General features: G+C 33.9%; 2 protein-coding genes across 2 annotated transcripts; one reads left to right on the top strand and one right to left on the bottom strand.

Moving 5' to 3' along the window:
• Positions 1–10,565: 10,565 nt before the first annotated feature.
• Positions 10,566–11,570, top strand: EAE98_009101 (uncharacterized protein; the record flags this gene model as incomplete). The annotated part of the gene is made up of 1 exon (XM_038956722.1): positions 10,566–11,570. The coding sequence occupies one exon, from the start codon at positions 10,566–10,568 to the stop codon at positions 11,568–11,570; it is 1,005 nt and encodes a 334-aa protein (XP_038806788.1).
• A 1,342-nt stretch (positions 11,571–12,912) lies between these two features.
• EAE98_009102 (uncharacterized protein) lies at positions 12,913–13,701 on the bottom strand (the record flags this gene model as incomplete). Its single annotated transcript, XM_038956723.1, has 1 exon — positions 12,913–13,701. The coding sequence occupies one exon, from the start codon at positions 13,699–13,701 to the stop codon at positions 12,913–12,915; it is 789 nt and encodes a 262-aa protein (XP_038806789.1).
• Between the last annotated feature and the right edge of the window lie 5,148 nt (positions 13,702–18,849).

Genomic DNA, 18,849 nt, shown 5'->3' on the forward strand with positions numbered 1-18,849 from the left:
TTATACATCTATGTGAGGGGATACTCTTGGTCACTTATGGATACTTGTATTGATACTTAAATGTCACAAAAAGAGACATGATATGGCCGTTAGGGAAATTAATACGAAGCCCCTCCATTTCACAAAGCGCCCTTCTTAACAACATATCATGAACTCGGAGAACGTCCCAGATTGGGGATGTTGAACTGAAAAAGGAAATCTACGATGGTGAACATTCTATTTCTACGGTTCATCATGTTATGTCTTGGAGATCAAAGTGCATATCGCCGGTGATGTACAAAACGTCTTTCTGATTTATTTTGAACGGGGAAGTCAATGAATGCGATAGGGGGATGTGATTATTTTGGTCGCCTAAATCAACAAACATGTTGGTGTCTTCCGAGATGAAAGACACGAACCAGGAACATGGATCCGTGCCCTAAATTCTCGGCGTCTGAGGGTCTATTGAACGGGATGGCTTACCAGGGTATGGAAACAATGGAACCAACGCTTGATAGAGGTTATGCCGGCAGCTTAAAGTGATTGCATAGACGGTGTTGTAGGAATCAGTGTCTCGGCATGTGATGTTGCTCACTTCACTTGCAAAATATGGGGTCCCAGAAAAGGGCGATGAGATCATGGGAAGAGATTGATGATATTTTGGGGTATAGGTGTGATTGATGGTATTCTTTGATACGAAGTATATCATAGATCGCTGGTTGATCGCCTGCTTCGGCATGAAAACCATGGGTAGGACGTTAATATTATGAATGTTAATAACATGAGGCATCAACAGACAAGCCTATACTCATGGTATATCCCGAAGCTTGCAAGCACTTGAGTAAACAACTCATCACTTTTCGAGGAACTCTTCATCTTCAATCCCACACCCTATACCAAGTTTTAGTGGGTAATCGATTGTAGATAAAATTCAGTCACATAGTCCAGCTATGTTCATAGGCCCCCTTGTGGATGTGAAAATCTATTGCCCACAAGACCATTCTCAACGCCCGTCCCCATGCAACGATCGTCAAGTTCTTACTAAACATGCTTATTTGAAATGCAACTGATGACTAGAAGCTGGCACGACTCTACTCAATGTCGCAAAGGTGCAAGGGTCTATGATCAGTCAGTATACCCGAAGGAAATAGGTGAGTTACTCACAAATGTTATGCTTGCATTGTCCTCGGTACTTGTGGTAGTCACATTGGCAGTTTCAACTTCAAAATCCAGCCGCACCCGAGCCAAATGTTCGCATCACTGTCTTACTGTCAATGGCCCATTCTTCTTTCGTATTTGTAGTAGTCATGTAAATAACGATCAACATCTTGGTGCTGATATTCGTATCATGTACGTCTCTTATCCATAAGAAATAGAGGCACCTATCAAAAATTAGCTTTGTTCCATAAGTGCCTACCTTTACGTTCTTCACAATACAACCTTGAGTGATCGTTGAGTATTAATACTCGTTTGTCAGATTAGCCAAGAAACATCGGGGAGATATGCTCTGAATGATGGCAATTATCTTGCTCATCATTGAACAAGTAAGATTCTGTCGTTTTCTGAAGCGGGGAAGGTTTCATTAAAGGAAAGATAGCTTGCATTGCATTGCATTGCAGGCACACCATCTAATTTGATTTCAACGAGCCTGTAGACTGTAGTAAGACAGCAAAACTCTAGTCCTCCCTGTGAAGTTCGCGACTTCAACTGAAGAGTTGGTCTTCTTGATTGGATAGTCGCAGCACGAAGCCTGAAGGGTACAGAAATCTTTTCAACTGAAAGAAACGATGATGTAACGCAGCGAACGAATTGGTATAATTCCAAAGGTTAATGGAAGGTCGATCGACGGATAAAATACATTCCTCCATACACTGTGCCATACTGCCATGGGAGTGAACTAAACTATCATAGTTATATTGGTAATCTTGAGAGATACTTCTGCATGTATTGGGATTGGATCGAAGAAAATGCAAAAGAGTGAATAGGAACATGAGTACGCTGAAGCCATGCAAGCATTGAAGCAAGCATTGAAGCAAGCGACCTATCACGTTGCATTTCAAATGACTGCAGCAGAGCCTAGAACATGCAAGTCATTTGTTGTGTAATTTGTGATCGATTTACTCCAATGATGAAGTTATGATCGATACATTAGTTCTATTGAATAAATAATTGCCGCCATTGTCGAAAGTAATTTTTTCGAGACTTTTCGTTTTGTTCATATCGAGATCGACACGATACGAGAGCTTTTGGGGAGAGTACTCGGCGTGGAAGGAGTTATGAGTATTTGGCTATCCCAAGGTGTTGATTCAAGTGCAGGAGAAGTGTGTTAAAAGCACCCGCAACCTCGCAAGGTTCACCTAAGGATCGAAACAAAGGCCTTCTTCTCAATTGAGTGAACAGAGGTCCCTTCAAAGTTCTGGACAGTTTTATATCATTTTGGAATGAGGTTTCATGAATAGAAGCTGTTCGATGATTGAAGATGTTGAAGATTGGGGGATATCGAGAATATAACTGAAGTTACGGTCAATCCCACTTTAATAGTATAGTAATTATTTCAAGCAGTGCCCGCCTGGTGACCAAAGCAATTAAACTTGTTTTTTTACTAGGACTACAACTTGCTATATACTGAGGCTGATTTGAATCATTTAATTAAAACCCCAAAAATAGATTTTCGTTTAAGCTAAAAATATATTTAGAATTTAATGATATACTTTTATATAAAAAAAGTATTCAATTTAATATACAATCTTAAAGGAATTGATAAAATGAAAAGAAAAGAAGTATAATTATTAATTAGAACTTAAGACATCGATTGATGTATTTCTTTCTGAATTATTTCAAAAATTGAAATTTATATTCAATTTAAAAGTATTCTAATAAATTTGAATAATAATTAACTTTCAGAATTCAATCTTTTATTTCTCAAATATTATTATATTGAATATAAATTTTAATTTTTGAGATGATTCAAAAAGAAATATATTAATCGATATCTTGAGTTCTAATTAATAATTATATTTCTTTTCTTTCTATTTTATTAATTCCTTTAAGGTTGTATACTAAATTGAATATTTTTTTGGTATAAAAGTATACTACTAAGTTTTAAATATGTTTTTAGCTTAAACGAAAATCTATTTTTGGGGTTTTGACCAAATGATTCTATTGTTTTTATATAAAAATAATATAATAATACATCTTTTTATATATATATATATATATATAGTTCTATATTCATATAGTATAATGGGAACGAATCACAGGATCACCTGACCAAGTCACCTGACCAAGTCACATGATTATATCACGTGATAGTCGCTTAAGGCCCTTAGCCCAGAACGGCCGGAAAACCGATTCTTTATTAGCTCTTTCAACTCATACGTAGCTAGGTTGACGTAACCATAGTAAAATCGAATAAGGAATAAGAAAGAAGAGCTGTATCTAATGGAATGGCCGGAAAAGGAAGAGATCTACGATGGTGGAAAGCTAGATTGGTAGGAAAAAAGCATAAAATAAGGCCTTTCCCCCTCGAATATAGAATAAGAAATAAGGAATATCATATACTGTTTCATGAAAATCACGTGTTTCATAAGCTATTTAGTTGTTAATACGAGCCAGCTTCCCATAATAGACTAATACTAGTCTAATCCCTCTTATATACTATATATACCATATACCCATATACTAGCTCATGACCTACGATAGATTCAAATTGGCCTCAGTATATAGCCATCATATTTTCTTACCAGTTACCCAACAACACTTTCAAACAGGAGTTGCCTCGACCGAATTTGGAACTATTTTGGTTTAAAAGTAATGCTTAGTGTAAGAAATTTTAGTTCATCCTTCTATTGCGGAGACTTCGATCGCATAGCGTAGCTTAATAGCCGGCATCGACGGTCACAACACAACGACACATCATTGACGATCTTGACGATCTATCAACCACATTTCGATGTCACTACATAACATTCAATGGCTCATCGGATAGGAGCTTCTTCCCGGATCCGAATGCCAAGAAAAGATGTCTCTTCAGAGCAAAAATACATTAATTGACGAGGACGCTATACTTCACGTCTCACCCGCTTGGTGATTAAATGTCTGCATCAAATGCTCCCGATTCAGCAAGAAACCCCCCGTTTGATTCAAATCGAAAAAAGTCGATGGGAATCTTGACTCTTAGTTCTTGATTGGATCATTATAAGATGGGAGCTTGCGGGACAGTTGCCTATTGAATTTAGTGTGCTATCACAAGTTGCAAACTCATGCACCTTCGGGAGCCGCAGTCGGTAGCCCCGCGACTTCGGCAGGATATAGACCGTAGATCTGATGTATGTACTTTGTGAAGTATGAGATGCATCTCGGTGACCCATGTTGATTAGTTCAAATTAGCCGGTGGACGCAGTTTGTCGGCGTAAAGCAAGAACTTGTAGGCTATCTTCCATTAAAATGGACCATGTTTCCGAAATGTAACAGGGCCACTGCTAGACTTAGAGGATGTTGATATATATAGGCAAGGTTCCAAGCATTTCAACAAGCCAACATCACCTCTCCGCTCCTCTATATTTTCATTGGTAGACTTGTGAATAGTAATCTTCTTGTGATACATTCAACTACTACAGAAGTAGCTTCAGGTAGCAGTGCTTGAAGCGAGCGAGGGTTGTTCGTCTCCACTATAGTGAGTGGCACTCCATAGAACACCTGAAGAGCAGGGGGTTCCTGCATGTACTACTCGCAAGGCCAGCGATACTAGAAACCTGCGAGCTTAGAAATTGGTGTCTTCATCTCATACTTTATTGTTGTTGAATGCAGATTCTCACAGGTTCGGGGAATTTCATTTTCTCGCGTCGGAGGTAACTTGTCAAGAAGGAAACCCGTTGGAAGTGTGCTGCTATATGTGGACGAAGAAAATTGTGGAGAGGGTTCCGCTACAAGATGGGATGGTACGCACAGGGATTTTGACATCGGTACAGAATTCCCTGGCAGCTTACCCTCTTTCTAGCCTAGTTTATGCACGCCGACCACTGCGTCGAACTTTCAAGAAACATTCCCATTTGACCAGTGGGGAGATTCCGAACATTATGTTATGGCTTAACTCCTAAAGAATGCAATTGTTCAGAACAATGGCTTTTCATGCATGATTTAGACTTCATAATTCATCATGAAAATTTCGTCATTTGTATGTCCCAAGACCAATGTCCTCGAAGAGGATTGCAAATCTCCCGTCGGCAATCAAAACTAGATACAGGAACAGAAAGTAGCCACAGACTCATTACACTAGACCTTTTTTTTGAATAAAAATAGAGCCACCCCGGGTACTGCGTCCATGATGGGAGGTTACACGATGAAAGTATATCGGAGATCGGTTTTGAGTCCTGAGTCCCCACACTATGCGCCACGCCGATGATGACAGCCGGTAGACTAGGTAGACTAGACAGCCCCAAACCCGGTATGAGGACCGAAATACGTTATGTTACACACGAATTATTGCCGAGGTAGCGAGAAATTACGCGGCCCTGAAATTCGCGCCGTTAGACCTCAAATCGAAAGTCATGAGTACTTGTATAGTATGAATGGCTGACATGAACAAGGAAGCTTAGTGCATGAAGTTGGTAGCTGCAATAAATAGCCATACTCATTCAGATGCAACATCTGGGTCTCTGGCCAAATACGAAATTGAGAATCACTTACACTCTTGATCGGCGCCAACCATCTTGGTATTATTTTCGAATAGTTAGTCTTAACGATTTGTGAGACGCCATCATGGGAATCACTTACAAATGAACTTTAAGGAAAGAGCTCCAACTTGCTATCGGTATTTTTGTGTAATGCACAAGCACCTTTTGACACCACTTCTGATGTTGACATCACACAGTGGGGTTTATTTTTACAATTCGTGACCACTTTAGTCCCAGTGGGTGCGCTGCATACAAAGCACTTTTCGATATACGTTTGACACATTTTGCTTAGGTTCGCAAGCGAATTATCAGTATGGAAGCTGTAATATATTTGGCGTTATACTTTATCTAAAAAGTTTCCGGATGAGAGATTTCCGAGCAGAGTCTTTGGAAGGATAGAAATAGTATTGTGAACAGGTACTTCAAGCGGAAAAAGAAGAAAAAGATATAAGGATATACTTTCACAACGCTTCTGTCTCTTTTTTATAGATGAAAGATTGAGTCCGCCAAGATTATACTACATCTTCGAAGGGCTTCCATAGTCAATGTAACTCTGTTCTGGGAGAGTGAAATGGTTTTCCCGGACAATCACACATGCTATGGCTGTGAGAGGAGAAAACTGATATCAGCAGTCCCAACGACGTCTTCCAGGGATACCATGAAGCTGGCAAGGAACGCAGACCAAGTGTGTGGCGGATGGCTACTTCTAAGAGAGTGGTGGTTGGATACACCACAAATACTGCAGAGGCTGATAAATCCATATGTAAGAACCCTAGATTTCGGGGGGATCTTTGACCTCTGTTAGCATCTTCTCATCCAGTAGTCAATTGCATGTGGAAGTATCTCTTAACGACTACTGCATATTGGAGCCACTGACTTCAGTCTCCAGTTGCAGTGGCGATATTTTAGACTATCGTTTCCTTCCGTTCGAGCATGCATTGCCCCATGAATGTGTTACTGGCATTGACAGGTTTACCAAGTATGCAGGAAATTCTCTCTGGAACCATACGGGAAGAGCGCAGTGTAGTGAGATAATGCACAATGTTTCTAACCACATGGTGCAGCAGTAAGCCGTGCTCAAGCCGGTTGGCCAATGGTACCAAATTGTCGGATTTGTGATCGCGTGTAATTTTACATGAAGGTTCTCGGCAAACCCCGCACAAACAAGCCGAGATACCTGAGGAAAGAGTAGGTATATACATGAAATTACACTTCTTGAGATGTTTAAATCATGTAATATCTGTGCTCTTGATGACAGTGATGAAAATGCACAACGTATCACATCTTTTACTCCAGAATGGATCTAGTACGTTTCCAGCATGCAGAGTTACTGAGGCCGATTTGAATCATTTGGCCAAAACCCCAAAAATAGATTTTCGCTTAAGCTAAAAATGTATTTAGAATTTAGTGGTGTGCTTTTATACCGAAAAAAGTATTCAATTCAGTACACAACCTTAAAGGAATTGATAAAATAAAAAAAAAAGAAATATAACTATTAATTAGAATTCAAGGAATCGATTGATATATTTCTTTTTTAATTATTTCAAAAATTGAAATTTATGTTTAATATAATAATATTCGAATCAATTTCAATTTCAATATTAGGCTTTTTATTCTTTGAATATTATTATATTGAATAAAAATTTCAATTTTTGAAATAATTAAAAAAGAAATATATTAATCAATTTCTTAAATTCTAATTAATAAAAGGATCTTTTTCTTTTTTATTTTATCAATTTCTTTAAAGTTATATACTAAATCTAAGAAATTCTATATTATTAAAAAGATTAGCTTGATTAATTAAAACTTGATTAATCATAATACCTAATATTAAAATATTAATATAAAACAAATATAATTAAAATAATTAGAATTATAATATATTAGATATCTATTTCAAATTTCAAGATAATTTAAAAGTAATTATACTAATTGATTCCTTAGATTCTAATTAATAACTTTATTATTTTTCTTTTTATTTTATAAACTTCTTTAGGGTTGTGTACTGAATTAAATGTTTTTTTCTTTAATATTATAGAAATTAATTAAAGCTATATTAGTCATCTGATTTAAGTAAGATAAGTTTGAGATAAAGAATTCTTATTAAGCTTATTTTACTTATTATCAAGTGGTCTATGTATTATAAAAAAAACTATTTGAAAATAGAATTTCAAAATTAATACACTTCCTATAGAAAATTTCGAAATGAATTCTAAAAATATATAAATAAAGTTAGCTCTAAGGGTTATTTAATGATATAATTTCTTTTATAAAAGATTTTTAATAAGGTTGAATTCTATTTGTTTTTATAAGATTTCTATAAATATATTATATAGATTCTAAAATTTCTTTTTTTATTAGGCAAAAATCTATTTTTGGGGTTTTGGCCAAATGATTCAAATCGGCCTCAGTAAGAGTGCACGGGGATGAATATGTAGCTAGCCAAAATAGAAACTGCAGTCAATTATCGCTTGAATTGACAAGTAAGAAAACTTTAATGGTTTTAGAAACTATCCCAACCAAATTTCTTCTTGCTGCATATTTGACAGGATAACGAAAAGTAGTCTCTTGGTACTGGTTAGTATTAATACTTGCAGGGTATCCTACTACCGAGTTCGGGGCCCCTGATATCGGATGATGCCTAGGTATTACCTAGGATGGCAGGGCAACGAAAATATGATGCGCTGGCTTTTTGTTGGTCCAGGACTTTTATCATATTAATCTAACAAACGCAATAAATTATGTTTGTTTTTTCATCGCAATAATCGGCAAGATAGAAACCTGTTCTTTGTATGTATTGCCAGTTTTTCACCATCTTTTTGAATTAATGCGAGTGATATCACATATGACTAGCCGAGCCGACCCAATAAATGTTGGCCGGAATAAAGGAGAGGTAGCATCCCTATTCGGCTCATCCGCTACCTACCTACTATACATCTTTTCCGTTCCCTCGCGGGCTGACTGTACCTCCGTACCGACTAATACGAATATGTTAGAGCACGGATTTGTACCGTAGGGTAACACCAGAAAAGAGTTCGCGTATTGTTGAGTCCGAACTTTTGATTAGCCATATTTTACAATCCTCGTGAAAGTTGGATCATTGGTTGAATTTTCTATCATATGTGATACTGTTTTAGGTCTTTTTCCCGATTGATAGTTCGTAGATCAGCCAAAAAAAACTTTGGTGGCTATTTCAGCTTTCTATCTTGGGGGCCTCGGAGGCGTCTATCAAGTGGCAGAGGCTTTTCTCATTTATTGGTTTATTGGCAGAAGTAAGCGCGACTGACTGCTGTGTCACAACCGATCTTGATTGGACCCATGAAGTATCGTGAATAACTGATTGACCAATAATCATATGCTTTCTGGAACACCCGCACAAACAAAGCATTTTGTTGAGATAGTGCACATCATCAACTCCGAGGGTTTCAATTGAACAATCAATCGAGACCTTCCAAGGTTGATTGAAAACGCCAGTGGAAGTCAAAGACTTTTGACAATGGCCTGATGGCTTTCAAGCTATCTCAATGTCGCGAATCAGCGCGATGGCTAATACTGGAAGCCCTCATAATGTTGAGCATTCCAGAGACCATCGTCTCATTCTTCGCGAAAAACTCAACCTCGTAATGGGCACACAAATGGCTGATTACAAACGGTTTGGAGAATGCGAGATCGTAGATCTGCACCCAGGGAGGCAACCTTGTGCAAATCTCTGGATTAAAACCAAGGATTTCACAGCTCTTCACTTCATGTCAAGTGTGATGTGGAAGAAGGACCTGCATAATTCTTTGCTTTCTGGCGATTGATCCCTGTCATATTAGACCAATTTGCATATGTACGAAATAATGAGACTAAGCCCACAATTAACTCTCTTGGTCTTCACCAATAGATCATTATCAGTGTCTTATGGAAACCCCACAATCCACAATTTGACAGACTAGTGTTGATCCAACCTACTCGAGGACTTCTTCGCCATCATTTGACATGTATGATTTGGCTTCCGCGAGGCGAGGGCCATTAAAGAGGGAGAACTTACCCCCCCTCAAGGGATTTCGAAGCTATTCTGCAAGGTACCGCACGATTAACACTGAACAATAGCTCGTCTCAGAAGTCCTGCTTGTGCTATACTGTTTTTTCATCCTTCTCCGGGAGTTGAACACACTCCTTAATTCCCTTGCTGTAATTCACAGAATTGGTAGATATCCAGTGAGTCCTTCTTGGTACAACGGCGCGTTCCTGAAAAATACTAATTTCCTAGTTAGCGAGATCCAGCGTTCGATTCTTGGAAAGGGTAGAACTGATCCCTATTCGATCTTGAGATATACGAGCCTTGCGTGTGCCGCACTGCAGTTTTTCAACAGTACGCGACTCAAAACGCGACTTAAATCTGTCTTGAGAACTGCAAATAGTCTGTAAGTTCTGTCTAGCTATATCCCTTCTGGAGTGATAATATTGGTAATGATGTCGGTTTTCACGGCACCAATGGTGTCGACATTCATAACTACATTCATAAATGGAAGCAAGAATCTCCCTGGACAATTTCAAATTCCTTGAAACTCATTGACTCACTGAATAGATATAGCGTTTTCAACTTTTCTCAAGGACACATACAGAGTGCAGAGCACCTAGAAGATCGTAAGTTTCTGATGTAACAAATTGCAGCATATACCATATTAACTCCGCACTAGTCTTTGCTTCAAAGTTTCAACTATCTACTCTCATATAGCTATGCTGGTGTACGAGAGCAGGAAAAACTCCTATTCAATCAACCAACCTACAAGTACTCTCACTCCGTCAGCGAGTGATTCTTATACCGAGTCATTAAATTCCTCTTGGGACTCTTCTTTGCAACTTCATGCTGGCACACCTGCGAGTTCAATTACTCGACGCCCGTCTTTCAAAGAGACCTTCAAGATGGAGGATTTATCTTTCCATGACTACAACAACCTCCCAGATAGATATGGAAGCTCAAATAGCAATGCATTCTGTGCTATGTCAGCCATGACACAAGACATGCTTACCGGCTTCCCAGAACCTAGCACGTTCTTTGGTATGGATGATGGAAAGACATTGGCCGATGCAAATCCTTCAATCGCCTTTGATACTAGTTTCCAAAGCTACGAACCTGCTGCCTTTGGGTCGTTTGAAACACATTGTCCTTCAAGTGACATCCCATCGCTTATGGACGATTTGTATTCACCAACTTCAACTTCTGAATCTTCGGGAGCTATGGATTATGTGGACCCAGCACAAACAACATTGATCGACACTTTTGCCGATTTTCAGTCTTCTCCAATCGGTCCACTCACACCTGTCAAATTTGGAACACCCTCATCAGATTTCAACACTCCGAGATCTTACAACAATTCTCCCGCAGGGACTTTTACCACAGGATATCTCCCTCCACCAACAAATTACCAAGACCTCAGACAAGACATCAGACAAGAGTCAATCTCTCCTATACGAGAACAAAAGTTCCGAAGACCGTACTTCGACAGCCCTCAAAGCGCAGCTGCTCTGCAAAGAATCCAAGCCGCCACCCCAACAAAAGTCACAACCCGTAGGAAAATAAAGCGAGAAACAGTACCGATACGAGTGCAAAACAGAAACAAGTTGCCTTGTCTCCACCCCGGATGCAACAGGAAATTTCAACGACAGGAACACCTCAAGCGACATGAGCACACACACGACCAGCTTGCCCCCAAACACAAATGTCCCTTCTGCGTGAAAGAATTTGGGCGTACAGATAATCTGAAATCGCACGTCGATCTCCACAGGAAGCGGGATAGAAAGACCGCTCGAACCGAATGGCACCCAGACGCTGATAAAGTATGGGAGTCAATGAGCAAAAAGAGTCGCAAGCATGAAGACTCGGAAGTAAAATCGAGCACGACCAGGACAAGGTTAAGTTCTTATTGATATCACCGTTCAAAAGCCTTGTATCAACTAGAGAAAACTTCATTAATTACAGCTTTGACATGAGGGAGCAGCAAATATTGTTAGTTCAATCCGAGAAAATTTGGTTGGAGGGTTGTAGATGAAACGAAAAAGGCCAGGGGAGATTTCGTCAAAAAGGCATTCACTTTCATTATTACCAACCGTGTTTTGGTTGATTGGCACATTTATACTTATTTATTATGGAAAAGTAGAGGGGAAGCATGTAGAAAATTAAACAAGAGACACAGGAGACGGAACTTTCGTATTCCAGCTTTCAGATGTATTGGTACTGGTTGGCTGTATTGGGTTGTATTGTACTTGGCTGGACTTATTTTGGGCATTGGAGCTTGGGAAAAGGTTGATATTGTCGTGTATTCACTTAATATTGAACTTTATCTAAATAATCAAGTGCTTGGTTTCAGTACTCAGAAAGCACGCAGTATGAGTGAGAGAAATGTCAGTGCCAGCATGCAGGTACATTATTTTCCTCCCTAACGAATTCAGACAACCCATATGTACAAACAATTTAGCAAAAAGTGGAGATACCTACACGATGAAATCTCAAAATACCGTCATTTTCAAAAACATGCACTCCATACTGCGGGTACGACGGCTACACACATTTGCATACACATAACGCGCCTGGCAGTGCATTAGTCCGCATCAATCTTCATTCATTTCATTTATTTTTGATATCTCAGACTATGTATAGCCGTTGTCGTATGTCAAATTGACCCCTTGCGTGGACAGAGGTCTCAAGCTCGAGGGAGGTCACGAGTATATTGATCGCGTCCGTAAAGACCGATGCGTATTATAGATAGATCAAGAGGCTTAAAGCCATAGATTTTGTAATTTCCTGGGTGAGAGACATATCAGAATCAGGTCGTTACTGTTCGTGTAACTTTGGGTTGCTATATTATCCGTTATATTACTTTTATGTAACCCTTATACACTGACCCCAAGCCTGCTTATAAGTGAGAAACTCAAGTATGCCGAGTCCAAACGGAACCTGGTTCTAGACCTCAGGTCTAATGCTGTCATAGCATCACTTATTATGCTTCGTTTTGATATAAACCCAATTGCTTTCTGATTGGACTGTTTGAAAGAAAGGGAATTCTGATGAGAAGTTTCAATAGCTGTAGTCTTCTCAAACAAACGATAACTCCAATTCGAAGTCTGCAACCCAAAGCGCATAGAAAGCTAAGCTCAATCGACTATCAAACTTACTGTCGAGATGTAATGAGGCCAAAGAATGTACAAGTACCATACAAAAACTAACGACACTGAATTTTGGAATACACAAATTCCTCTCTCCTTCAAATGACTATATCCCCGCCTTCTTTGCTGCTTTCTCTGCGTCAAAAAGAGCAGCGTAGGTTTCGACTTTCTCAGAGAGTAGTGCACCGCCAGGCGTATCTAAGTTTTTGAATCCTTCAATCACACCAGCTCTATCATTAATATTCTTCTCTTGACTCCACTTGAACCTCCCCGACATAGAAGTGATCTCGATTTCTATGCCAATGATATTCTTGGTGAGCAATTCAATGTACCGCTCAGGTGCATCCTCCACTTTCCACGGATGTGTTCCTGCAGTCTTGCCATAACCCATTATCGAAGTCTCCATATGCTCGGAGAGGTCAGAGATCTGCTTTGCAAGAAATGTCCCGGATTCAGCAGACTTTGAATCGTAGTAGACCTTTGCTTTCCCGTAAAGCTCCACAGCCTCGTAATCCCAGGTAGGAACGACTTTTTCAGTATCAGGCTTGGTCTGCTTGTAGAACTTGGGGGTCACATAGTGATGAACTGGTCCGTTGAACAATACAAGAACGTCATTCTCGAGGACATTTGATGCTGGCGACTTGTCGTCTGCTGTGCAACTTTCTATGATGGCTTTTGCCTGAGGATTTTGTCGTGCAATGTGACCGCGAAGTCTCCCAAGACCATTCGTATTGCCATCAAAGTCCGCATCGATTATCCAGGGAATGTGACTGTTTTGAAGAAATGGATGCGTCTCCGATTTGATGGCAGTTGTTAAGATACCAAGAGGATTCTGACGGATGAAGTCACGTAAAACCTCTGGTCGCTTCTCGGCGTTGCAATTGACGAGATGCATGATGTTGATGAAGATGTAGGTTTCTTGATACAACGAATAGGTTATGATTTATAGATTTGCCGTCTTGTCTCGATAGCAATTAATCACAGGCACCGCTCTGAATTGAATATATATCGAGTATCGGAGCTCCCACCGTTGCCCCACATATGAGTCAACCAGTTAGTTAATCGGCTTTGGTCAGCATGTCAATTGAAAGGCGTAACCTTCACTATGAAATGGCATCAGAAAAGCAACATTGAGAGCGAGAGTGCCAACCCATTCAACCCAGCCGCGAATATACTGAGGCCGATTTGAATCATTTGGCACAAATTCTAAAAATAGAATTCTGTTTTATATAAAAAATTTTCTATAATTTGTATGGTGTGTATATAGAAATTTTGGAAAAAATAATTGTACTATACAGATTGTGTTTTCTTTGTGTATCATTATAGTAATTAATAATAATATATTTTTATTTTTTGAATATAACAACAACAACAATAATATTATTATATTTTAGATTTTAATATAAAAGTAAATCTTACTTTTTATTATTCCTATAAAGCTTATATGATTTTTTTAGTATATGTAACCTTAAAATAAACAAATAATTAAATCTATTAATCATTTTATAAAAAATCTTCAAATCAATTTCAAAATATTAATATTAAATTATACAATCGATTCAATAAAATAACTTCTAGTTTTGTTCCTATCAATAATTCTTTTTTTTACCAATCCACTCCTTTATCCCCAGATTCAAAAAATAAAAATAATTTAATAAAACCTATATTCTTTAAACTAATTCCTATTAATAGAAATCAACATATTGATTGTTTTTTTAGATTTGTATAATATCCTCTATCTACCTCTGATATACTACTTATTAATCTTTTTTAATTAAAATATTATTTTACACATATAAATCATCTAAAGCTTTTCAAAAAGAAGATTTAGTATAAAATATAACTTCAAAACAAGAACAACCTAAATAAGCCCCCATATAATATTCATATTATTGAAGTATTAATTATTTAATTTCGATATATATATAATTCTATAACATTTATTTATTATTTATTAATCTTTTTTTTAAAAATATTATAAAATAACATCCCTATCAAAAATATACCAAGCAAAAGAATATTTTTATAGATTATATAAAACTAAAAAAATAGTTTCGAGATACATACACAAATTACAAAAAACAAAACAAAAACGGAGTATACACTATACATAACACAAATCCCGATAAGTTTATAATACCACCAAAAATACCTAAAATGAGTGTAATAATACACTCTAGAAAACATACAATTCACCCTAAATCATATCAACCTATTGATAACCACAAAAAACAAATAATTAAGATCAATAACAAAAAATAATACAATATATTGAGAATAGGGGTAACTAATATATATTTGCAAATAAGTTTTTATTAATAATATTAATATCTTTTATTTTAAATTATTTATTATTAATATTTTATTAATATATATATTATATATATCGAATATAGGAATTAAAATTTTATTTTTTAAAAAAAGATTAAAATCAGTTTAAATAAAAGTATAAGGAATATAAACCTTTTTTCTTATATTTATTTAAAAAACAATAAAATTTGATTATAATTATTATTTAAATATATAAAATATTAATTATACAAAACAAAAAATCAGATAATTATAACAAATAATTTTGAATTAATGAAAAAAAAGGGTACCCAAATTTCATCCTATTTATATCCATTTTTCTCTATCAACTTTTTTATTAATTAAATCTTTATAAAAATTATATTTAAGTAGATTGTTTTTAAATCTAGTATGTTATAATATTTGAAATATTAGAATATCATCCATAATATCAATTAAATCATTTTAAAAAGAAGATTGAAAAAGTTCAAATTTATTAAAGGGGGGGTTTTTGTTATTAGTAGATAAAGTATTGATAGTTTGTATATTCTTTATATTAATTAGTATATTCAATTAATTAATTAATAGTATACAATTTATTGATGGGGGTAGTATAGTTGAAGATGTACTTTTTAAGATATTATTATTAAGTATAAACTCAAATATATTTTTAGATATATTCTGAATTATTTGAGTATTATTTACTTCAGATATATTTCTTTCTAAAGGGGTTACTTTAATTCTTTTTTTTGGATGCTTTTTTATCAATTCAATTTTAATTTTAATATCGTCAATGGGCTCTTTCTTGATTGGAGGGGTAGAAAGGTGCTTGGATTTCGATATTAGTTTTTTTAGATTATTTGGTTTAGATTTGATTAAAGGATTTGGATTAGGAGATTGTTTAATTGTATGAAAGCTTTTATTCATTTTCTAAAAGCTATAATTAATAATATTCTGTTTTATTAAAAGGAATATAAAATAAAAATCCCCTTTCCTTTTAAAAATCTTTCCATTTTCCAAAAATCTATATAATATATTAATACCTTGAAAAATATAATTTGCGAGTATTTTATATTTAATTAAAATTATTGATAAACTATTGAATCAGATTTTTTTAGAATTATCAATAAAATACTAATATTTATTAGGTTTTTGTGATTACATTCGATAAGTATTTTTAATAAATAAAGGAAGCATTTTGTTTTGTAACCAGATATATAGATTATTAAACAAACAATTATCAAAAATTAATATGAATTTATTTATATATTTATTAGTTTTTGTACAATCCAATTTTTTTAATTAATTCAAATAAAAAAAAGAATTATAAAAAGAATAAAAAGGTGTAACTAATCTATTAATACACGTTTTGAGGATATTTTGAAATTATTTTTTATAGTATTAAGATTAGAATAAAGATACATAATTTTAGCTTAGGATATATTAATAATAAATTTAATACTAATAAATTGAAGAATATCCTTTTTATCTTTGAATCCCAAACCTGATTTTTTTATTGAATTTATGTCTTTAAGGTATATAATACTATTTCCAGTATATAATCCTTTTTCTTTTATTATTTTCTTTCTTTTTTATTGATTTGTATATTTAATTACCTGTTTACCTAATTATATATTATTTCGAGATATATTTGTTATACATTTCAATAATAAAGTAGCTTCTTATTAATTGTTTTTATTTTTTATATAAAATTTAAAGAAAATGAGAGTTGAATTCGATATAGTGGAGGTATTAAAAAAAATTGATATAATCTCAATATCGATATTTGAATTACTTATATTATAGTAAATACAGAAATTAATAGATATGTAATATTTTTTCTTATTGATAGGGTAAAAAGGTATCTATTCAGAATCTTGATTTGAGAATTGATTTATTATGAATATATAAAAGATAAATAAAACGATTAATTATATAAATAATAATAAAAAGAGAGATATGAAATATATAAATAAATCAAATCTCTAAGCCCAAATTAGTCTAATCTCAATCTAATATTCTATTATTCCTAATTTCAATTTTAGGTTTATTTCTAATTAAATAATCTATATCTTTATTTAAAGCAGTTTCTTTCTCGTATTGCCTTTGAGCTTATATAAAGGCTAGATTATTGTATATCATTTTATTTATAGTTTCTTTTTTTTTTATTTTTTTTTTATTATAGTTATCTTTAGGTATTAAAGATTTATATAAAAATGGTTCTTGATTCAAATTAATATGTCTTTAAAGATATTTGTATAGAGAATAATATATTTGTTACGGATCGGCACCCAATCGCAGTTGCGATCGCTTACGTGCGCATGCGCATATATATATAATCACATATATATAATTGATATATAGGTATACTTGATGAGCACTTTATTTCTAATTCTATAATTATAGATTTTAAAAATAAATTATATTCTGTTTTTATAGTTTTTCTAAAATAAAGTATTATATTATCTACAACTCCTATATGATTGTATAATTATCTGGTGGCTATTTAAATAATATTTTATAATTATAATATCTTTTTAAATAAATTATATATCGATATTATTTATAGAAAAAAGATTTATTTTAATTAAAACTTAATAAAGATATTTTCTCTAAATACATTGAGTTATAAGTATTATTATTATATTCAATCTATTTATTATAAAAGAATTTTATTATTTTCTTTTTATAATTGGCTAAGCTTTTTTAGTTGATAATAGTTAATCTCAATAAAATAATGAATACAATTCTTTTGGTTTTAATATAAATATTAATAAATATAAAAAAGGTAAATAATTGGGAAACGATTTTTCAATTAAGAAATTAATTTTTGAGGATAGTATATTGATATATATTTATTTATTTTAGGAAAAACGAGTGCTGATTTTTATAGATTATAAAGTTTTATAGAATGAAATAGTAAAGCTTAAAAAAGAATTATTATAGTGTAATTCTAGTATTGCTTATTTATTTTAATTTCTTTAATTTTGATGGTAATATTATATAGATTTCTTAGAGGATTACAAAATTCGAATTTCTGATATTTTAGTTATTTTTATTGAGAGGGTATTTTTTATTATTAGAAAAAAGAAGAATAAGAGAAAATCTTGTTTGTAGAGTTAGTTTTTATGGTAATCTTTTTTGAATGTTGATAGTAGATCTTTTTCAATTCTGGTTGTTTTATTGAATAATCTATAAATTCAATAAATACTTTTTTCTTATTTCTTTATTGTTGTAATAAAGTGTTTGTATATTCTAAAGCTTATTAATCTTTTATTTAAATTTAAGGATGGTGTGGAATCAAAAACAAGCTTTTAGTAGTTATTAATTATAGAACAATTTGAATTTTACAAAAACTTATTTATTTTAAAATTGTAATGACGATTTTATATAATAGAATAGATTAAAGAAAAAGTGTAAGAATATATATTTTCATTGTATATGTAAATCCCTTATTTAATAGGTTAATAATTAATTAATTAGCTTATAATTATTTATAAAAACCTGGTTAAGGCTGATTATATCTATACTGAGTATAAATATTGGATTATATTGAATAATATACAATATGGAAATTTTCTGGTATGGCATTATAAGTTTAAATTATTAATTATATAAATAGAAATTATTAATTCAATAATTCTTTTTTATAATTTAGAAAGAAAGATTTTTGATTTTTTTTAATAAATTATTAATCTTTATATTTGATAATACTATATTATAAAAAACCTAGTTAATAAGCTTATTGAGATTA

Source organism: Botrytis deweyae, assembly GCF_014898535.1.
Source record: "Botrytis deweyae strain B1 chromosome Unknown BDEW_026, whole genome shotgun sequence".
NCBI lineage: Eukaryota > Fungi > Ascomycota > Leotiomycetes > Helotiales > Sclerotiniaceae > Botrytis > Botrytis deweyae.